The sequence below is a fragment of the Heliangelus exortis genome, chromosome 7 (genome assembly GCF_036169615.1).
Source record: "Heliangelus exortis chromosome 7, bHelExo1.hap1, whole genome shotgun sequence".
In the NCBI taxonomy this organism is placed as follows: Eukaryota; Metazoa; Chordata; class Aves; order Apodiformes; family Trochilidae; genus Heliangelus; species Heliangelus exortis.
In genome coordinates this window covers 23,455,886-23,475,578 of record NC_092428.1, presented here as the reverse complement: position 1 = coordinate 23,475,578, position 19,693 = coordinate 23,455,886, and the positions used below count along the sequence as shown (strand labels likewise).

The following is a 19,693-nucleotide window of genomic DNA, read 5'->3' as shown; positions in this document are numbered from 1 at the left end:
GTGAGCCAGGTGCAGCCCTAATTGCATCATGTGGGAAGTGTGAGCAGAGGATTTGAAAGCTATGACTTCATCTTCTCTCCTACACATTCAGATCAAATCTTAGGTCTTCCACCCACTCTCCCAGGCATACTCTGCTTTCAGCCCCCTTACATGATGTAACCAATGAAAATGTCATTTACATATTTACCTCCAACTTCTAGCTTGGGGAAAAGGGGAGAAGAGTCAAATGCAGAAATAAATGCCTTTTACTCAACATTTTGAATAATAAGGAGACAGAGAAGGTAGGAAGACATGTATTAGTCAAAGTCAGCACAAGTAAAAGTCCTGGAAACATTTCAGTGAGTTCACAGCCTGTAAAGATGTAACAGTCAAAAGCAAATAAAAAAAAATCTTACTTCTCTAACACATTCATCAAGAGATTAAGGACTCCATCCCTATCACAAAACCAAGCATAGTTCTACTGGATACCATGGAATTCTGTGCAACTTAGATGGTAAACTCAAGCTCTTGTGGATTACCAATGGATTTCACCTTAGGATCATAATTCCTCTCAGAATGAACAGAATTCCATCAGATTGTTTCTATAGCTACCAGCTCAATGGCTCTCCCTTACCTTCCTCTTGTTAGTGGGACTGACATAGAGGTAGCTCAGCACAGTCTTCAGGCCTACTTTGTCATTTAGTTTTTCATAGGTAGTGCCATAGTCTGTTGACCTGGAGGAAAGAGGAGACAAAGAGAGTTCATGTGGTTATTAGAGCTCAGGGGAAGAAAATGACTGTGTGAACAGATGCTCAACTTTACAGCTTGAGTGTTATTAATCCTAAAACTCAAGCTTTTGCATTTCATTCAGAGTGGGCAGCAGAAAAGAGAAGGAAACTTGACTCATTTGAGGAAGGGTCTATCTCTGCACGAATTGATCCTATGGACCCACCTGGGGAGCTTTGGTGCACCATTGAAGATGGAATTTGGGGGCAGGCTCTGTTCTCATGTGCTAGTGTGGGACTGCAAATGGTATCTATGTGAGAGGACTCTAATCTCAGCAGCACAGTTAGGACAAATTTTCTTTTCAGAAATATCCACCAGAAGAATCGAAATTAAACCCATCAACAACAGTTTTATTTACGTAGGCTGATTTTTGACTTGGAGATGGGGATCCAAATGTGGCTCAGAATTGTAACAGCTGAATTCATGTCTAGATAAAAATGTACCTAAATTGGCATCTTGAGTCCTTGGGCACCCCCATCCTGCTTCATGCCAGGCATTTAATTTTTCTGAGTTACAGAGAAAGATGACGCTAGCAAATCCCACCCAGAAGAACAGATGATCTGGGGGTGGCATCACCCATTCGTGACTGGGGAAAAGGGTTGCTTTGTCAGAGAGGGTTTTCTGTAGCTTCCTCCTCCTCGTTTGTGGGCATGTTTGAAACCTCACTTTGCCCTGCTTGCTTCGCTGCTGGTTTTGTACTATGCTTTTCCTAACATGTAAGATTTCTCCTGCCAGAACAAATCAAGAGCTACCTAGTACAGAATCCCACACCTGAAGAGCAGTCAGTAACAGTTTGCTTTAGAAAGGGTGTCACAACCTGCATGAAAAGCCTACCCACCCCATCCAAACAGTGTAGAGAGCCTGGCTCCTGGCTCTACACAGCTTCTGTCATATGGACACAGCAAAAACAATCCTTATCAGGTCAACAAGCAAAGACCATCACAAAAAAGCCTACCTGGACATACCAATGATTTTGTTCTATGAGAATTCATGGTCCCTGCCCTCCACTCTAATCACATGTTTACTAAACAGATGATTAGAGAACACATAGCAATTCAGTCTTTCCCTGTAAGTAGTTTCAGTAGTTCTCTGAGTAGCCTCTAGCATCTGCAGTTTTGTGGTTCTGCCTGAGAACCAAAGAGCAGTCCTCTGCTCCTTGTCTGCCTGGCAGAGAAACAGCCCAAGTCACCCTTCTGGAATCACAGTGAATTGTGCTGATGTGCCCAGGGGCTCAGGGCACCCACTCAAGTGGGCACAGAACAATGCCAGAATCCACACCCAGCTGTCTGGTTTCCTTGATGCTACTGGAGTCCAGAATTACACCAGAAGGGCCATGCCACAAAACCAGACAGCTGGTTTCAGGATTCCAAACACTAGGACCCATGAAGTCAAAAGCTTCTTTTGTGCATCTTTCAAACACAATTCCTGTATGCTTGCAAACTGGTTCCTTCTTCAAATGGGTTGAGCCACCCTTCCTCCTTTGAATACATAGCAGCCAGGGGTGCTTCAAGTCTTAAACAACTTCTTAGTCTTCTGGTCTAACTCTTTAATACTAAAATAAAGCTAATACTAGTTCTTCTTACATTTAATACTCTTTCATAATAATGCATAGTATTGATACTGGGCTTCACAGGGACCTCCCAAAGGATATTACAACAATGTACTCTGTTTCCATTGCACTTTCCCATCCAAGCAGTGCGAAGCTCTTGTCTCACTGGGTATCAAAACCCCACAAAAACCTAGCAGCTATCCATCTCCAGCCAAGCTTGAAACTGAAGCTAAGTGATTAATAAAACTGAATAATCCAGGTCAGTTAATTCCACTGCACAAGTACTCCCATACATGCAAATTCAACTGGTCAGGAATCCCCAAGCACCACTGAGCTCTTAGCAGAGGTTAACACACAGAGGGCAAGCACTGAGCTTCCTTGAGCCCACCCATCCAGCAGCACTAAAGCTCTGAACAAGCCACATCTGCAACCACACATGTACCCACCAGCAGCCAGGGAAAGAGATCACTGGTTTCAATCAGCATTCAAAGAGAATACAAGGAAGAGTTTAATATTCTGACAGAGCTACTTTGGTTTTGTTCTCCGAGTCATATTCAGATCTCCCAAAATGCTTTGCACTTCTAAAGATGCAGGCTGGATGCCCTAATGACTCTTTCTCATTTAACCATTATCACCTATTGCATTTGTCCTTTCAAAGAATAGCTAGAAAGGCAGTATGATCATTATTTCGTTAGTTTTTCTAAGGCTTTCTTTATTATCATGAGTGTCACCACTGGCTTCACAGAAAAGTCTCAAAGGATATCACAGTAATATACTGTATTTCCATAGCACTTTTTCATACAAAGAATCTAAAGCTTTTGTCTTGCATTAATCCATTCAAACTAACAAAGCCCCAGGGGCCATGCTGGGAAATATTAACTCTATTCTAGAGATGGAGAAACTGAATACTTGCATAGGTACTGGTTCATTATTTCAAAAGCAGACATCTATAAGTAGCCATTTCAGCTTCTATAATCACCTAGTGTATGGCTTGGTACTCAAACCTGCTAAATTCCTACCAAACTGCTTAATTTGAAAACAAGTATTTACAAAAAAAAAAAAAAAAAAAAAAAAAAAAAAAAAAAAAAAAAAGTTTGCTGCCTAATTTTAGCAACCCAAGCCTGAACATTTGAAGAGGTGTGACCCACAGGAGGAACAGAACAGTTCTGACTCAGCTTCTACTCTTAACTTGAACCCTTTTCCTTTATTAATTACTTATCTTTGCAGTCAAAGACTTCTAACTAAATTAACTAGCCCACGTGTCTGTACAGTTGCTTGACACCACAAACTGGATGCCATGTTTTCTTCCATTCCTCTGTTCAAGCTTGGGTCCACTTCAAAGCCCATTACTAAGGGAGTGGAGGGGAAAAAAGGTTGTAGTTATATCAAAATGACAAAAGACTCAGTGATACAAAAGCCTTTTCCCATGACTTGTACCCCAAATGCTTGCTTGAACTCTGGTTGGGCCTTTTATGGCCAACTGATCCTGCCTGGCTGCTTCTCCTCTGGTTTGCTCCATTGAAGCCATCACCAGATTCTCATCATCTTGGAAGACTGTTCCAGCCTTCAACCTCAAGTTGTTATTTGCAGGTTGCTTGTAACCACAGATCCATATAGGTCTACTTAAAAATGTAATTAACAGTGCTTTCATAAAACAAATTCTTGTAGCTTGTTACACTGCTGGTAGCACAGAAACCTTGACAATATGGAATGGACTCTGGCTATACACACAGAGCCTTAAAAACTCAGTCCATGCATTTTGTCCCATGTGTCATAATATCAACAACATAAGTTCAACATCCTTATACATGGATCTTGCAGCATTTCATTGTCCCCTCTATTCTGCTTCCTACCCTGCAAACCAAGCTGCTGGCAATACCCCAAGAAAGGCAGCACAGTGAAAAGCAGTAAATTCAGTCTTTAATGGACCTTTGTCTGCTCCAACTCACCTTTTTGTTTGTTTGTTTTTAATAACTAGCAGTTCCTACCAGCCAAAAGGAAGTCTTGGTTAGCATAAAGAAAGACTTGATCCAGGGCAACACAAGTGCCCTATGCTTTTTTTGCAACAGGCTGTGACACCAAATTCCATATATTCTCTTCAGAAAAGCAGGGTTTATAATGTAAATAATTTACGGGGAGACCACAAATTCTGCCCTAACTGTATTCAATTATAAGCAGTTGGGAATTAAAATCCCCTGCTTGATCACTGCTCTCCTCTGATGGGCTGCAATTAACCCCTGCTGCAAGTGCTGTGCCACAGCCTTGTCAGAGCAAGGGCTCAAGGAGCACACCCAGGAAGAGAAGCTTCTCTCTACTGAAAGTGGTCACAATTCAGTGCACTGAGAGCAAACAAAATCCAGCTTGTTCCTGTTGGTTTGAGCTGCCCTCTGAATCTGCCAAACAGGCCTGAGCAAGCAGACTTAAACACTCTGATAAGACTTGCTCATCCCAGGGATATGAAGCAGAGGTATGGAGAGGCTGAGAGAATGCCACCTGAACAGCTTCTAGAGGAGCCCCTCCTCTTGAACCATAGAATCATAGAATTGGCTGGGTTGGAAGGGACCTCAGAGATCATCAAGTCCAACCCTTGATCCACTCCCGCTGCAGTTCCCAGCCCATGGCACTGAGTGCCACATCCAGGCTCTTTTTAAATATCTCCAGGGACGGAGTGTCCACCACTTCCCAGGGCAGCCCATTCCAATGTCTGATCACCCTCTCTGTAAAGAAATTCGTTCTAATATCTAACCTAAACTTCCCCTGGCACAACTTAAGACCATGCCCTCCTGTCTTGTTGAAAGTCATCTGGGAAAAGAGACCAACCCCCACTTGGCTCCAACCTCCTTTCAGGGAGTTGTAGAGAGTGATGAGGTCTCCTCTGAGCTTCCTCTTCTCCAGGCTGAACAGCCCCAGCTCCCTCAGCCTCTCCTCATAGGATCTGTGCTCAAGTCCTTTCACCAGCCTGGTTGCCCTCCTTTGGACCTGCTCTAGGACCTCAGTCTCCTTCCTGAACTGAGGGGCCCAGAACTGGACACAGGACTCGAGGTGTGGCCTCACCACTTGGGTGGTTTCCATCTCAGGGCTCTGTCAGGCAAAGAAAGGTTTTGCATGTTTGAAATCTCAGGTGCTCAGTTATGGAGATAGGCTATAAAATATGTACCAGTGTCTCAGGGGAAAAAGATGCAAATGCCAGCACTAGGTGGCTGTGAAGGACAAGTCAGCCCCTGACTTGTGTACATGTGCCACCAACTCTCCTGTCAGGGGGTTTCTCCTCTGAGGCTGTGACTCTCCTCAACTGTGTGGAGGAGGAACAGGTATAGCTTTGATTTTAGATTCTCAGTCTTTTTTTTCCTAAGATACTAAAGCTTATGTATGTATTCATCTCCAGAACAGAATCCCAATGCACACACACACCCCATGTTGAGAACTGCACGGGGACACAGTTCTGCTTAAATGAGCAGAACACCCTGATTATCTTGCACTTCAGAGAGCAACAGGAACACACACAGCGCAGATTAACATTTGTTTCTCTTGTCAGGTGCCTGCAAATTGTCTGCCTGCAGTGTCTCTCTCTCTCCATACCCCCAAACAACTTCTGGCTTTCACTCATTGGCCAACTTTTCTCCCAGTTTGACAGAGAAACAAAAACTCAAGAGGAACAAAATTTATCCAAGTTTCATGAGCGCCATCGGCCAGCAAAAGGAGCAAACTTGTTAGTGCTCAGAGAAAAGCTGCAGCATGAGACCAAATCCCTTGAGACATGAGAGCAGGCACATCTCTGAACATCCAGCTGTAGGAAAACACTCAGACACAGTTCACATATTAATGCACTTACTAACTGCACAACACAAGAACTCAAGCTGCCAAACTTCCATTGCCAAACAATTTGTTCCTGTCTTCTTCCTCCCCCTCCAATTTACCCTCCCTTTATCTCGGGGAGGGTAAAAACAGATATAGGCCTTTCTGAAAATACAACACGCTGTGAAAAGGCTCCTATTGAGCCTGAGCTTGATGAGCTTGACCACCTCCTGTGGTAGCCCCAACCATAAGCCCCTTTGGCCAGGTACCCTGGTGACTGTAAGCGGTTCAAGTCTCAGGCAAAAACTGGAAAAACACCAATTTCACCACACTGCTCTGCACCAAATGGCTGAACAGGTTCTTACTGGAGCATAGTAACCACTGCACTGTGTGGGAAGCTGATCTCAGGCAGGGCTGAGGCTCCTCCTTTTCAAAAGGGTATCAGCTATTTAGCATGCTCTATCTCAGCCCCTCTGAACTCTCTTTTCTTTCTTGTTGGAGATTTTAGACTAGCTCCTGGCTTTTGGTAGCTGGGCATCCTCTGTCTGTGGACGTTTTACAAGGAAGGTACCCCCAGAAGTCCTGTGGAGCTATGCCAAATTACAAACGAAACAAACCCAAGCATCAGTGAACCTTTCACTTAGCAGAGCACAGCATTTGCTGTGTTGAGAGCTTGGTTTTATGCAACCATGAGTTCAGGGTGACTCCAATAAATACAAAGCTGGAATGTTTTGTAACTGCAAATAGAAACAATTGCCTCACTTGGTCTCCATCCCACTAGAGAAAACTAAGGAAAACTGAAAGTCTGGAAAAATTAACAGAAACTGAGTATCCATATGGTACTGCTTCCTGGTGTAGGTTCCCAGCCCCCAGCAATATCACAGATTTCCTAAATTGAAGATGATGCCTTTGTGTGCAAGAACCACCATTGGGCTTTTAGTTCCATAAACCTGCCTGACCCCCCAGGGAAACTCTTGGCAACCACATGGTAATAAACAACACTACCGTGTGCTGATGAGATGTTCCCTTTTGTTTTAACTCAATAATGTAATTTGGAGCCCACTATTACCACGTAACAAGCCCACTTTAACAGGATGTGTCTTGAAAAATCAGCTATCCCAGTATATCAGTAAATACCAGGAGTGTTTAAAATTACCTAAATAAAACTACTTTCTGCCATCACGTACAAAGTTTTTTATTTTCAGTACTTCTAGTACCGTAACCCATCAGTTCTAGGGGACTTTCATTTCCATAAAGTTTAGAAAAGGACCTAAAGCCAGAGATCCCACTGGAGAAATAAAAGTTGATCATAGATTTGGTGATTTCTCTTGAAAATTATTCTTTCCTTTTGGTTTGCATGTCTTCTAAACAGCAGAATATATATCTTAATTTCTATTATACCACCACCCTTCCTCCACCCCCTTTCTTTTATGATTAATGACAATTCCCATCACCAAACATCCAAATTATTTGAAGATGAGATTTGTTGATAAATTTCAATTTATAATGTTCAGTGGAGACTGGCAAGGCAAAATGAGCTGCCATGATGCATTAGTCATCATGATTTACAGTTCAAAATGAAGGAGCTACCATGGAACATTGGCTTCTTCTCTTTTTTCTTGAAGATTTTTTTTTTTTTTAATTATTATTTCTGACATGAAAGGTATCCTCTCTTGGGTATCACTGACTACCAATGTGCCACTGGGTGGTCAAAGGAGCACTCACCACCAGCAAATGGGCTGCCCTTTCCCAGCCTCCTCTCTCTTCTGCACCTGGGCCTTCCTTTACCTCCAGATAGAACATTTCTAAGGAAAGGCAGAAGCAGTTTCAGATCTAAAATTATCTGTATAATGACCCCAACTAGCAAGATCCTCTTTTGAGACACAGAGGGAAGGCAGGAATGCTGCAGAAAACACATTTACTTGCAGGAAATGAATGTGAGAAAGGGAGGGATGCTTGGCAAAGCAGGAGCTGCCAGAATAAACCAAGGAACCAGAGTCTGATATTCCCTGTTCTAGGACTTTCAGAGGCAGGATACCTGTACAGTACACAGATTTGGATACAGGATACAGATTTGGCTAAAGGCAGCCCTGAAGCTCTCTCAACATTTTGATTCTGCCATAGGATGGCAAAATCTTTCCTCTGAAGTAGAAATTAATATAAACCAAATTGGTGGATCCTAGCACCTCATGGCAGGCAAGAGCATGAACTATAAAAGCCTTTTTAAAAGTATGCTCTGCTTTTAGAGGACCTGGTATCCTGATCAAAACGAGCAGGCTGCAGGCATAGTGGCATCACTTTATATTCTGCTGCAGAATAGCCCAAAATAACGAGGCAAAAAGGCAACAAAGATTGGTGCCTCCTACTGTGATCCTAAAACAACTCTGCTCCCCTGGCTCTAAGACTCCATCATCTTTATTCCATGGCCATTCATCTCATCTTAAATGTAACTACTTAAAACTAGGTATTTAACCTGAGCTCCCATGTTTTCTCTCTAACTATAGACAGACTTCACTTCAGAGGATAACTCATTCATACTAAAATAGGTGAGGCTGTGGTGCTCCCTTAAGTGTCTTCCTCCCTTCAAGTAAAAGAAGTCCAGAGCAACCAAAACATACACTCAGCTGTTAGATGGGTAGGACAAGGCAAGATGTATCTTATTCTTAAATGGATTAGAAAAGCTCATGGACTGAGCTGGCAGTACATACAATGGGAAGGACCTCACTCACCCTGCCCAAGATGAAAAGCTCCTCACATGTTGTAACATTCCAGTGCTCTGTGTTTTAAATGTTGCTATCCTGTGGGAATATGTGTAAGAATTATTACTAGAAGTGCCAAACAATATCAGGACTCCAGTACACCATAGATACTGTAGCAGCAATAAAATGTGAAGACAGCAGAGACAAGCAGAGAAATGTGATACAGGTTTCCCAGAGACCTGAGGAAATGGGAGATGGCTTCTCCTCAAAAGCTGGGATAAGCACTTCCCTTCATTCCATACTTGCCCCATTACACCACTGATGACCTCCTGGTAAACCTTCTTGTAGCCAGATAGGCAATGCCCACAAGTAGAATCTGTGCCTCACAGAAGCCCAAACATGGAAGTTATACACATATAACATGCACATCAGCAGCCTTGGGAAGAGCACTAGAATCTGTCATCTTTTGGCTTCTCACCTGATACCACATCCCTGCAGACACCCCCCACAAAACACTTCAGCTGCCATAAAGAGGGGACATTTGGAGCTGAGAGACTCTGGCTTCAGAAAAGCTTCTCCTTTTACTGCTCTGGTCACTGTGCAAACTATGTGAAAGCTACACCTCATCATTACTCACTCCCCACTTGTACTGTCTAAAATTTATTGTGATTCTGATGTATTCTAATTTTCCAAAGAGGTGTTTTATGCATCCCTGATAAGGCAATACACTGATCTGATGCCAACCACTTGATGGACTCAGCAAAAATGGCCTTATCAAGACATACTCAAGAAATTTGGTTTAGAGGACATTTTAATAGCCGCAAAGATAAAAGAGAGCTTTGATGACAAAGCATCATTAATCAGATATTAATTAGGTTATTAATTAGAAACAAGGCCCTTCCTGGGCCCTTTTCTACTTTTACTATAACTAAAAATGCTTCTGTAGTGATTCTTTTAAATAGCTCATCATTTTAATTTGCATTATTTTGTAGAAAAAGGAAGGAACTTTGAATGCAGGATTTGCTGAAGCAACTGTTGAGGTTCAGTTTAACATCCATGCTTTAGATACATTTACACTGAAACTCCCCTTAAAAGCATACTGAACAAAATGCTGGGGGAAGACTATGAAACTAAATTCTGTATTTCTGTGCTAGATAGGGAGGACAAAGAAGCCCTCCAAGCTGCTCTGGAGAATAAGGACACATTGAGGAATGCAAACTACCCTAAGTGTAGGTCACTTCACCCTTCAAAGAGAGGGGGGTAGGTGACTCAAATCTCAGTTTCCTAGCTTGGGATACTAACATCAATGAAAAAATGGAAGAAAACTGTCATCTGTCAGCCAGTTTCATGGCTTGGGCAACATTCAGATAAGCAGCTGGATTAAGCCTCTCATAAGACAGTTAAATCCAGTGCTACACTGCCTGTAGATATTTCATACTAGCATTGGTTTAGTGTGAGCCCATCTATTCTCTGAGCACAAAGATTAACAGCCTTGATTCTGGTTAGCATGTTTTCAAAATGCAGACACTGAGGTCTAAGCTTGTGTCTATACAGAATTTCCAGAGAGGGAAGTTTACTGTTTATTAACAAGGTTAATAAACCACTGTTATCCAAATGGCAGATGCTCAACACGGGGATCCCCCTCTTCCCCACCAACTGTTTATGAACTGCGAGCAGCTCAAAAAGCACTCAGTTGATCATCCCTGCACTGTCATGCCCTAAGACCTCACTGCCTAATATTTTTCAAACCACAGCTGGCTCAAGCTTAATTTTACCCCAGAAAAGCCTCCTTTTCCTGTCATCTTTTCTGCTCCGCACTCGGAAACTCATCTAACACAAAAGCACTTTGTCTTGGGAGAATAAACTGTTGGAATTTTTTCAGGCAGAAGATCAATAAACTGGGAACAGCTCAAAAAGTCAGCTTCAGCAAGTCCCCCAGGAGATTGCTGGGTGATTGTCATTTTAATGAAGGAATAGTAAATAGAGCTGAAGGAAATGCACAACTCCCCCTGGAAACTCCTGAGGAAGGATATCTTAGGCTGAGGAGCAGAGAAAGAACAGGAAGTACTGGAAGAGACCAGGCTTCTCTCTAGCTTGATAGCCTGGCTTAAGTAACAGCCAGAAAGAGCTAACAAACCTTTTCAAACACCCAAGATGCAGACTGTGAGGCTCAGTGAAGAAAGGATGCTGTTGTACCATAGGCATTGGAAGGTATCTTGGGAGACCTGCAAGGTTCCTGCTTTGCCAGACTTTTTATGTGGTTGTGATTTTTTTGCCAGTGGTGACATATTTTTCTGTAGTTCCAACCACCTAGGTTGAAGTCTGGCATCTCCCACAAATGGTCCTATAGATGCAGACATTTCAAATTGTAAACTGAGACCCACACTTCTTTAGCCATCACAGGTGGATTTGACCTACTGGGTGAGGTACTGTGCCCTGGGCTATGCCAGAGCTCAGAGTACATCAACATAAAATCGTCCTAGAACTCCACTTTCCACTCAACATGTTTTGGGCCTTTGGCCACACTTTCTACTTGAACTTGGGCTTCAGTCCCACTGAGGATCTCTGCCTGTGTTGGCTGTGTTTTTAACAGCACTCCGCTTTAAATTAGAGTGGAACTTAAGTTCTGTCAGTGATATTATTTAGAGTGGGAAAGAAATGGCCTTTTTTCTTCACTCCAGTCAACCCAATACTTCAAAAGCCAATAAGAAAATGAAGCATGATACTACATTCTTGGAGACCACCAGTCAGACTCCCAGGAATAATATCAGCATAAAGGGTTGCCCATCTATTAGCAGGTAGATTGCAATAGCCTGTGATTAATTAGGAAATAGCAGCAGTTTATCATTGACCATTTCCTTATCCTTTTTAGCTCCCTTCTCAGAAGGCACGTGGGTTTTTTTACCATCAGCTTTAACATTCTTGGAATGAATCTTTCTGCAGGCTGAATAGTAATGCTCTGAAAAAAACCAGCCTGCAGTAAACAAGGATCTGATCAACCACTCAGAGCAGGGTCAGTTCTGCAGACTTGTCTGTGCACATCTCCCTGGGTTTTACTTTTGAGGATGAAGGAGAAAATGAAATAGAGGCACAAAAGAGGAGGGTTCATACAGTGCCATGATTTCTAGCAAGAGCATTTAGTCATGACTGAGACATCAGTGAGCAACACACGGACATGCTGAGCATAAGAATGTATAGGAAAAGAAGTGCATATCTGTAGTTCATTGCAAAGAGTAAGGGCAGTGATAAGTAGCCAACGACTCAGAGCAGGTGAGTTTCCTTCCTTCTCCTCGGTCCCTTCAGAAGGTCCCTGGGAGGGCATCTGGACAGGAAACCTGCTGGATTCATGCCACTGTTTTGAGCACACTGCTTGATTGCTCATCCTTTAACATTAGACCCTCAGCTAGTATGTGTCTGAAAGAAACTACTTATCAAATCTAAAACTGGAAGCCTCAATACACTACAGCATGTTCCTCAGAACATTAACTCTACTCAGCCCCACCACCCACATTTAGCTAAGTACCACAGTGGACTTACATCATTTAGACAGCTCAAAATATGAACAAATTTATTAGAAGATCTCCCACTTATTTCCCACAAAGGAAAATAATCAACCTTTAACCAAGCTTTCCTCAATTAATTTCTCCCTCTGCCTCCCCTCCCAATACCTCTTTAACCCCTCTGGTATATGCTTCTATTAATGATAGCTCATGCAATTAAAACAGCTTTTCCCCAGACTCAATTTTAAACACACACATACTTGTGCTTGACTCAGATGGAAGGAAACACTTCCATGTTAATGAGCTACAGTCACAGATCAATAAAGTTCATTTTAGGACTTAAGTACTGTGATTACTGAAAGAGGGAACACAAAAAGAGATCCTACATCGTGTACACATGCATCTATTGCACAGCTACTAAGCTTTAAAACATGTTCATAATAACCAGAGTACCAGGGTGAAACAGCAGCTTTCTTTTCAAGCCAAGAGTAAATGCATGTTGGGAGTGCTATCTGAAGGGTTATTTCTTTGTCCATTCCTTACTACAAAATTGATACTGAAAATGGAGCAAATAAACAATGATAAGGGTTTGCTAAAAGTCATTATTTTGCAAAGATTACTCTAGCACATAAAATATTTCCATGAATTAATCTTTATCCCTCACAGATGAGGGCAAAAAACAAACATGGGTTTCTTTAACCCCTACCCTCTCTCTTTTTCAGTCCTTTTTTTTAAAAAAAAAAAAAAAAAGAAATCTCACTCTGCCACCACTCATCAGTATCCCCAGAGCAAAAAAGGGGGAAAATATTAAATCCATTACTGGGAATAGGATCTCATCCTTAATGACATCATCAATAATTGCTGTCACAAGCTAATACCAGAGTTGCAACCTTACAAGGAAGATAAAGAGACAGCTTTTCAGATTGTGATTTCCAGACAGGCTCTAAATGAGATTTTGCTCCATACATTTAAATGCTGCCTGGATAGCTCACAGGAAAATGGAAACTAAAAGAATGCTGAATTCAGACAGGAAGCACTAAACCTAGGACTGTGCTATGAACCTTGCAGGATGGATGCTGGATCCAGAAAGCATGATGTAAATAAAGCAAACACCATCCTTACACCAAGCTTTACACCTTGTAATGACAATTCCCTGGACACCAAGGATATCCTCAGGCAGCTGCTGCTTCTTGCATCAGGCAGATTCCAGCAATTCCCCAGTCAGCAATGCCCAGATGTCCTTTGGTCCCTGCATCACTGAAAAGTTACTGTGCAATTAAAACCTGTCATCACAATCTAGACACCATTAAGAGAATAGCTCTACATAATTAATATTCCACTTGGCAAGCTTGCACTTCTTGTTGCAATCTTGGAAAAAACTCCCATCAAGTGCTTTGCAAGATAGAGTTTCGCTTCCAGTCTAGGAATGAAGACATTCCTTCTTTCTCTTACTAACTCCCAGCAAACACAGTTCAGACCTTTCCTCCTGAACAGCCAGGCTATGGAGACCCTTTCCCTGATTTGGATGGAAACCTCACCCTGCTTTCATCTATTCTATGCTATCAGCCACCATTCAATAAGAAGAGCCCAGAGATGAGTTATTAGTCACAGACTGTAATGCTCCAGGATCATAAACATATGTCAGACATAAAACATCTCTGAATGTGGCAGGGGAAAAAACAGAGCCAAAATCACATCTTTACACAAAATGCAATGCTTGGACTCATCTTTTAAAAAGGTTACGTAGATGAAAGAAAAGGTCAGAGTAAGATGACTTTAAGCAAGCAAACTTTAAACTATGGATCCCTTCAGTTCCACACACTGACCCTGAGAGCACATTCCACCAGAATCACAGTTTATTATTCTGGAGCTATTAAGACCTTAGCCCATGGCTGTGTGGTCCATGTTCATGCCAGGACAGTCAGTTCTAAGACCCACAGCCTCTATGCAAGCACACCATCTCAGAAACAAGGAGTGATTTGCTGCATACACATAGCTGGGAGATATCACCTGTTTCCAGCTCTGTTCCAGAACTGATCTATCCTGCAGTCCTTGCACAAGCAATGTGGCTTCTGTTCACCAATACCAGATAAACCCCATGGAACAAGAAGGACTTTCACTGTGCTGCAAAGAGTGGTTGTCAGAAGCCACCTCCTTGGAGAACAAAGACTGCAAATATTTGATGAGCCAGACAGGTCTCCACTGCTGGCTCCAAGACCAGCACACAGCTGTACAATAATTTTTCTGATGTCAATGTCTCACTCTCAGCAGGACAAACAGAGCAGATTCCATCACTCCATCGAGGCAAATAAGTACAGTGCAATAGTTTAATCCATAATAGTCTGATTGCTTTGCTTGTGCCTACGCAAGTTAAACTTTTCTGCACTGCATTAGCTCCACCAGACCAGTGCATATGTAATGCAAATCAATTGTGGAGCAGTATTTGTACTACAACAATAACTTGGAAGAACTTGTTTAATATCAGAAGACTTAATGGAGCAGATGAATGGCTGTGACATGATATCCACGGGATAGAAATTCAATTAAAAACTGTGTCAAGTGACACAGGAGTGGTAGTTATTGTTCAACATGTACCATGGGGCCTTTGCTGAAATACAGCTATTAGATGTATTGGTTGAGAAATTCTCTTTTCCTTTATGGCAATCTGTTAGCTTGAGAAAGTTCAATTAATAAAAACACAGATTCACTCTTACATTATGAGAGCACAGCAAAGCCAAGGGCTAGTTGTGTATTTTATAATTATGGATTAAGTGTGTTATGCCAAGGAAATTAAAGAGATGCCACAATTATAATAAAAATGAAAGACTGTCTGGCTCTAAAGGCTTACGGTGTGACTATCACATGCAGAGCATGCTGGTTTTCCCATCCTTATCTCCCTCCATCACAGCTCTCCAGGATGGTACAAATTATTCCTCATGCTAGCAGCTACATCCACCATGTGTTTAGCCCGTGGTGGAGATACACATGCATGAGAAAACTACAAAGCCACCTTCCCTCCTGTTAGCAGCATCTCAAATTCACCTTCTGTTTTGGAAGGTTATTTCTGCCCCCAAAGAACAAGAAAAAGCAAGACGGAAGAATACCTATTTTTTATATTTTTTTTTAAGACAGATGAAGAGCATAGTTAAGTTGGAAATAACTCCCCAACTCATCGGACTTTTGCTCAGTCCCAAAGATGGAACAGGCCAGGGTCCTAAGGATGAAAATTTCCTCCTGGGGAGGGAAGAACCTGACCCAGCCAACAAGGAACTGAGTCAACTGCTTTTTACTTGGTCTGCAAAGGGGCATGCTTGAATCACTGATTTTCAGACTTTCAGCTTCAGGCTTCCTCCCTCACAAGGGGAGAAAAACCTAGGTCAGGGTCACCCTGTAACTCTGAGCTGACATCCTTGCAGTCAGTGTGGTACCACATCTGAGGGCACTCCAGTATTTCACATCTTGTAGAACACAGCTTTCCCCATCAACAGAAATAACTAAGAGGACAACTAAGTGACTAAATAGCCCTGACATCTTCTGGACAGGGGGCCTTGACTACTTTTTGTCTTACCCATAATTGTCAAGAAGCCTGTGGTATACCAAGAAGCTTCCAGTAATGTCTGGCCTCCCCATAAGCAGCCTCAAGTGCCCAATCAGACCACCACTCTTCAACAGCAGCATCTCTTCCATTTAATCACTCATCAGCCATCTCTTTCAGATCTGAGCTATGAAACCAAATGTGCCTACACCACACAGTGTGACACACAAAAGCACCATCTGTGGGCCAAAAACAGGCGATGGAGAGAAGAATGGTCTAGGCAACAATACAGTGCCTTCCTCCCTTTATCCATCTAAGAGAAGCCTTCTACTCAGGCTACAACTAAATTAGACTGAACTAAGGAGGACAAGCCACGTCTCTGGGACCAAGAGTTCTGCTATACTCTCTAGACTCTCTTACCTGACAGCAGCAACACAGTTTTGCCTTCTCTAAGGCTTCACCTCAGGTACTGTGTTCAGTTCTGGGTCTCTCACAACAAGAAGGACATTGAGGCACAGAGGAGAGCTACCAAGCTGGTGAAGGGTCTAAAGAGTGAGTTAGACAAGGAGCAGCTGAGGGAACTGGGCATTTTTAGTTTGGAGAAGAGGAGGCTGAGGGGAGATCTCATTGCCCTCTAGAACTGCCTGAAAGGAGGCTGCAGGGAGGTGGCTGTTGGCCTCTTCTCCCAAGTGCATAATGACAGGACCAGAAGAGGTTTAGATTAAATATTAGGAAGAATTTCTTTACTGAAAGAGTGGTCATGCACTGGAACAACCTGCCCAGGGAAGTGCTGGAGTTACCATCCCTGGAGTGGAGGTATTTAAGAAACATGTAGATATGGCACTTCATGGCTCTTGTGCTTCTTGTTTGTATGTATTTTGGGGTTTTTTGCTTTCTAGCTTGGTTTGGTTTAGTGTATGGTTGGACTCGGTGATCTCAGAGGTCCTTTCCAACCATGACTATTCTGTGATTCATAGAAGGTTCCGTGTAAACATTAGAAAAATCTTTTTCACTTTGAGGGTGACAGAACACCGGAACAGGCTGCCCAGTGAGGTTGTAGAGTTTCCTTTTCTGGAGATATTCAAAACCTGCCTAGAAGTGCTCCTGTGTGACCTACACTAGGTGATCCTGCTCTGGCAGAGGGGTTGGAGTCAATGATCTCTCAAGGTCCCTTCCAACCATCTTTTTTTCAGTCAAGAAAGAATTTGATCTCTCATTGTTGAGACTGCCAATACATGGTACATCTTGGAGTAGCTCAAAGACCCTCTTTAAATCCCTGCTGCTAATGGTGAAAATCATACTGGTCTTCCCAGCAAAAGAAAAAAAGAAACAAACACAAATCAAACTAACCCACAACCAAACACCACAAACAAAACCAAACTAATAAAATAACAATCCACGCTTTAAAAATCTGATTTTGAAATGCTGCACAGTAATGTGACTATTTCAAGTCTCTCCTCATAGGGTTTCCTGACCTCATTTCTAGCAGTGGACAGCTAAATACACATTCTCAAATATGTATAAATCTTACCTCTCCTGAGCAGAAAACATGAATTCTTAATCTCCCTTTTCCCCTCCCTTCACAGGAACATTGTTACTGCTGCTGCTCTATGAACAAGCACAATTATTAATTCCTTCCTGCAAAAGGAATATCAGCTCTTGTAAGAATAACTTTTCATGGACAGCAAAGTTCACTGGCACAATGCTATTTTTTCCCTGCCAGGAGCTAGATGCATGCTGCCACTCAAAATTAAAACCACCTTAACTCTCATCTATAACAACGTGTGACAGCTGCCATGTTTTTAAGACTCCAAATGGAACTAGGGATCTCAAAGTAGTCACTTGGATCCATCTGGTTTGACAAAACTAGTTCAGGATACACCTGCCTTGGACTTAAACACACTCTGGTCACTGGAGGCAGGTATGAGCACAGTGCATGGGGAGCAGTAAGAGGGGTGGATACTTTGCAAGAAGCTCTTCTGCCTCCACAGAAATAAGGAGTTATCCCAGTAGGGCCAGACTGGGTTTTGTTGCTGAGTTGAGGTTTTTAGCAACCAGTCTTCAGTTGCTCCCAAGAACAGTGTTTATCGCCCAGATTGTGTAAGCACAATGCCCCTTGCTCTAGGGAATGACCTAGCAGGGGATGCAATGTTTCCCTAGTGCAAGAGCTCTTCAAGTCTAGTGCCTACCTGTATGCTTCACAGGTGAGAGTGTAGGGAATTGGGAAGGATGAAGGGCCTTCTGCTCCCCATCCTTCCACACAGCCCAGTCCATCTGCTGAGCTGAAGGAGAAGCAGGTTACTAAACAGGCTTTCCAAAGGAGAGATCTCTGGAGATATCCAGACATAACGGGAGACAATGAATGGCAAAGGGCTACATCGTGCTGAGTTTGAGGGGATCTATTAAAACATCAGAGCAATACAAAAAGGTTCCACATGCTATTCTGCCAGCAGCCATAAACCAGGCCAGGAGTATCCACTCTTCCCTGTGCATCCCCACTTCCCCAGCCTTGAGAGTGATTACCTCTGGCTGGGAGAACTCACTAGGATCACGAAAACATTTTGTTGCCATCTCCTCTACTTCAGTTTCCCCACTGAAAAGAGGAGATGCACATGCAGAAAGCATCTTCACAGAAAGCATATTCTAAGCATAACTGTATAAATAAAACAGCTAGTGTGACCAGCAGGACCAAATAAGCACAGAAAAGAAAAATAAATCCACAGCTCCATCAGTTCCCTAGCCTGCAATCAGATCTGTCCAATGCATGCACTTAGCTGTAGGATCATAACTTCCATTTCCAAAGCATGAAGAGCTATTTGACCATCTGCTGTCCAAGACTGCCAGGCCACTGGTCTGTACATAAGCCATTAAGAGAAATCATTCTGATTCCATTGCAGATAAGTAACAGTGGAATCATCAGTATGGTCCTGCATCACCAGAGGGAGTGTCTCCCACTTCCACTGCAATTCCAGGGCCAGCAATAGCACAAGAGTTTGATCAAGCTGTCTGCTCATGGTGTCTCATGGGCTGCCTCAATGCACAGTGAATCAGTGTGCAGAGCAAACGAGCCAGCAGCCTTATTTTTCATCATCTGTGCTGGCCAGCAACCACCTTCCACTTCTACCATGTCAGCTCTGCAGCATCCTAACAAATAAAAACTAAAATCCTTCCCTTATTCTTGCCACATGCTCCCCTCATCTTCAATCCCCAAACATTGACAGAAAGGATTAAAGCAAGTGATGTTTAAAATAAAAAGGATACAGGATTCAAAACCAATTACCAAACATAATCTTGCTCAGATGGGCATGCTAAGAATAATCACTATCCACAAGATGAATGCTTGTTGGAGACATATTACAGAAGACTGCATAATTAAATACAGCAACTGATCCTCATTTATCTATCAAGCAATTCACATTTAAAAGCTCACCTGTATGTGTGTGGACAGAAGTGACTTGGGAGTCTTCATAGCAGTTGGAAGTTTGGCAAACAGCAAAACCAGTAAAATAAAATTTTAAAAAACACAGAAAAAAAATTATCAGCTTGTCACCAGAAAAAAAAAGGAAAGGACAGTAAAATACTGCTCTGGGCCATTTTTTGCTATTTAAAATTGTATCTTTTGAGAGAAGCAAAACCACCTTTGATGTCAGCTTATGCCTGGTCCAAACAAAAATTGTTTTGCAAAAGTAACAAGTGGATGCAGAAGCAAGAGAGGACGCTGTGCCAGGCACAACTTTCTCAATATGCTGGCTGCTGTGACTGGAGGAAAACAGTAAAGGAAACCATTGTCACCACACCCCAACAGCTCCCTCACAATGCACCAATCCTCTTTCGTGTGTTTTGTGTCAGT

At 42.6% G+C, this 19,693-nt stretch overlaps 1 protein-coding gene across 1 annotated transcript in view; it reads right to left on the bottom strand.

The window, feature by feature from the left end:
• SORCS3 (sortilin related VPS10 domain containing receptor 3) overlaps window positions 1–19,693 on the bottom strand; it is a 278,055-nt gene that overhangs the window by 149,182 nt on the left and 109,180 nt on the right. Inside the window, exon 3 of the mRNA XM_071749349.1 lies at window positions 614–713. Within this exon, the coding sequence (XP_071605450.1) occupies window positions 614–713 (100 nt within the window). The remainder of the gene's footprint in view (window positions 1–613; window positions 714–19,693) is intronic.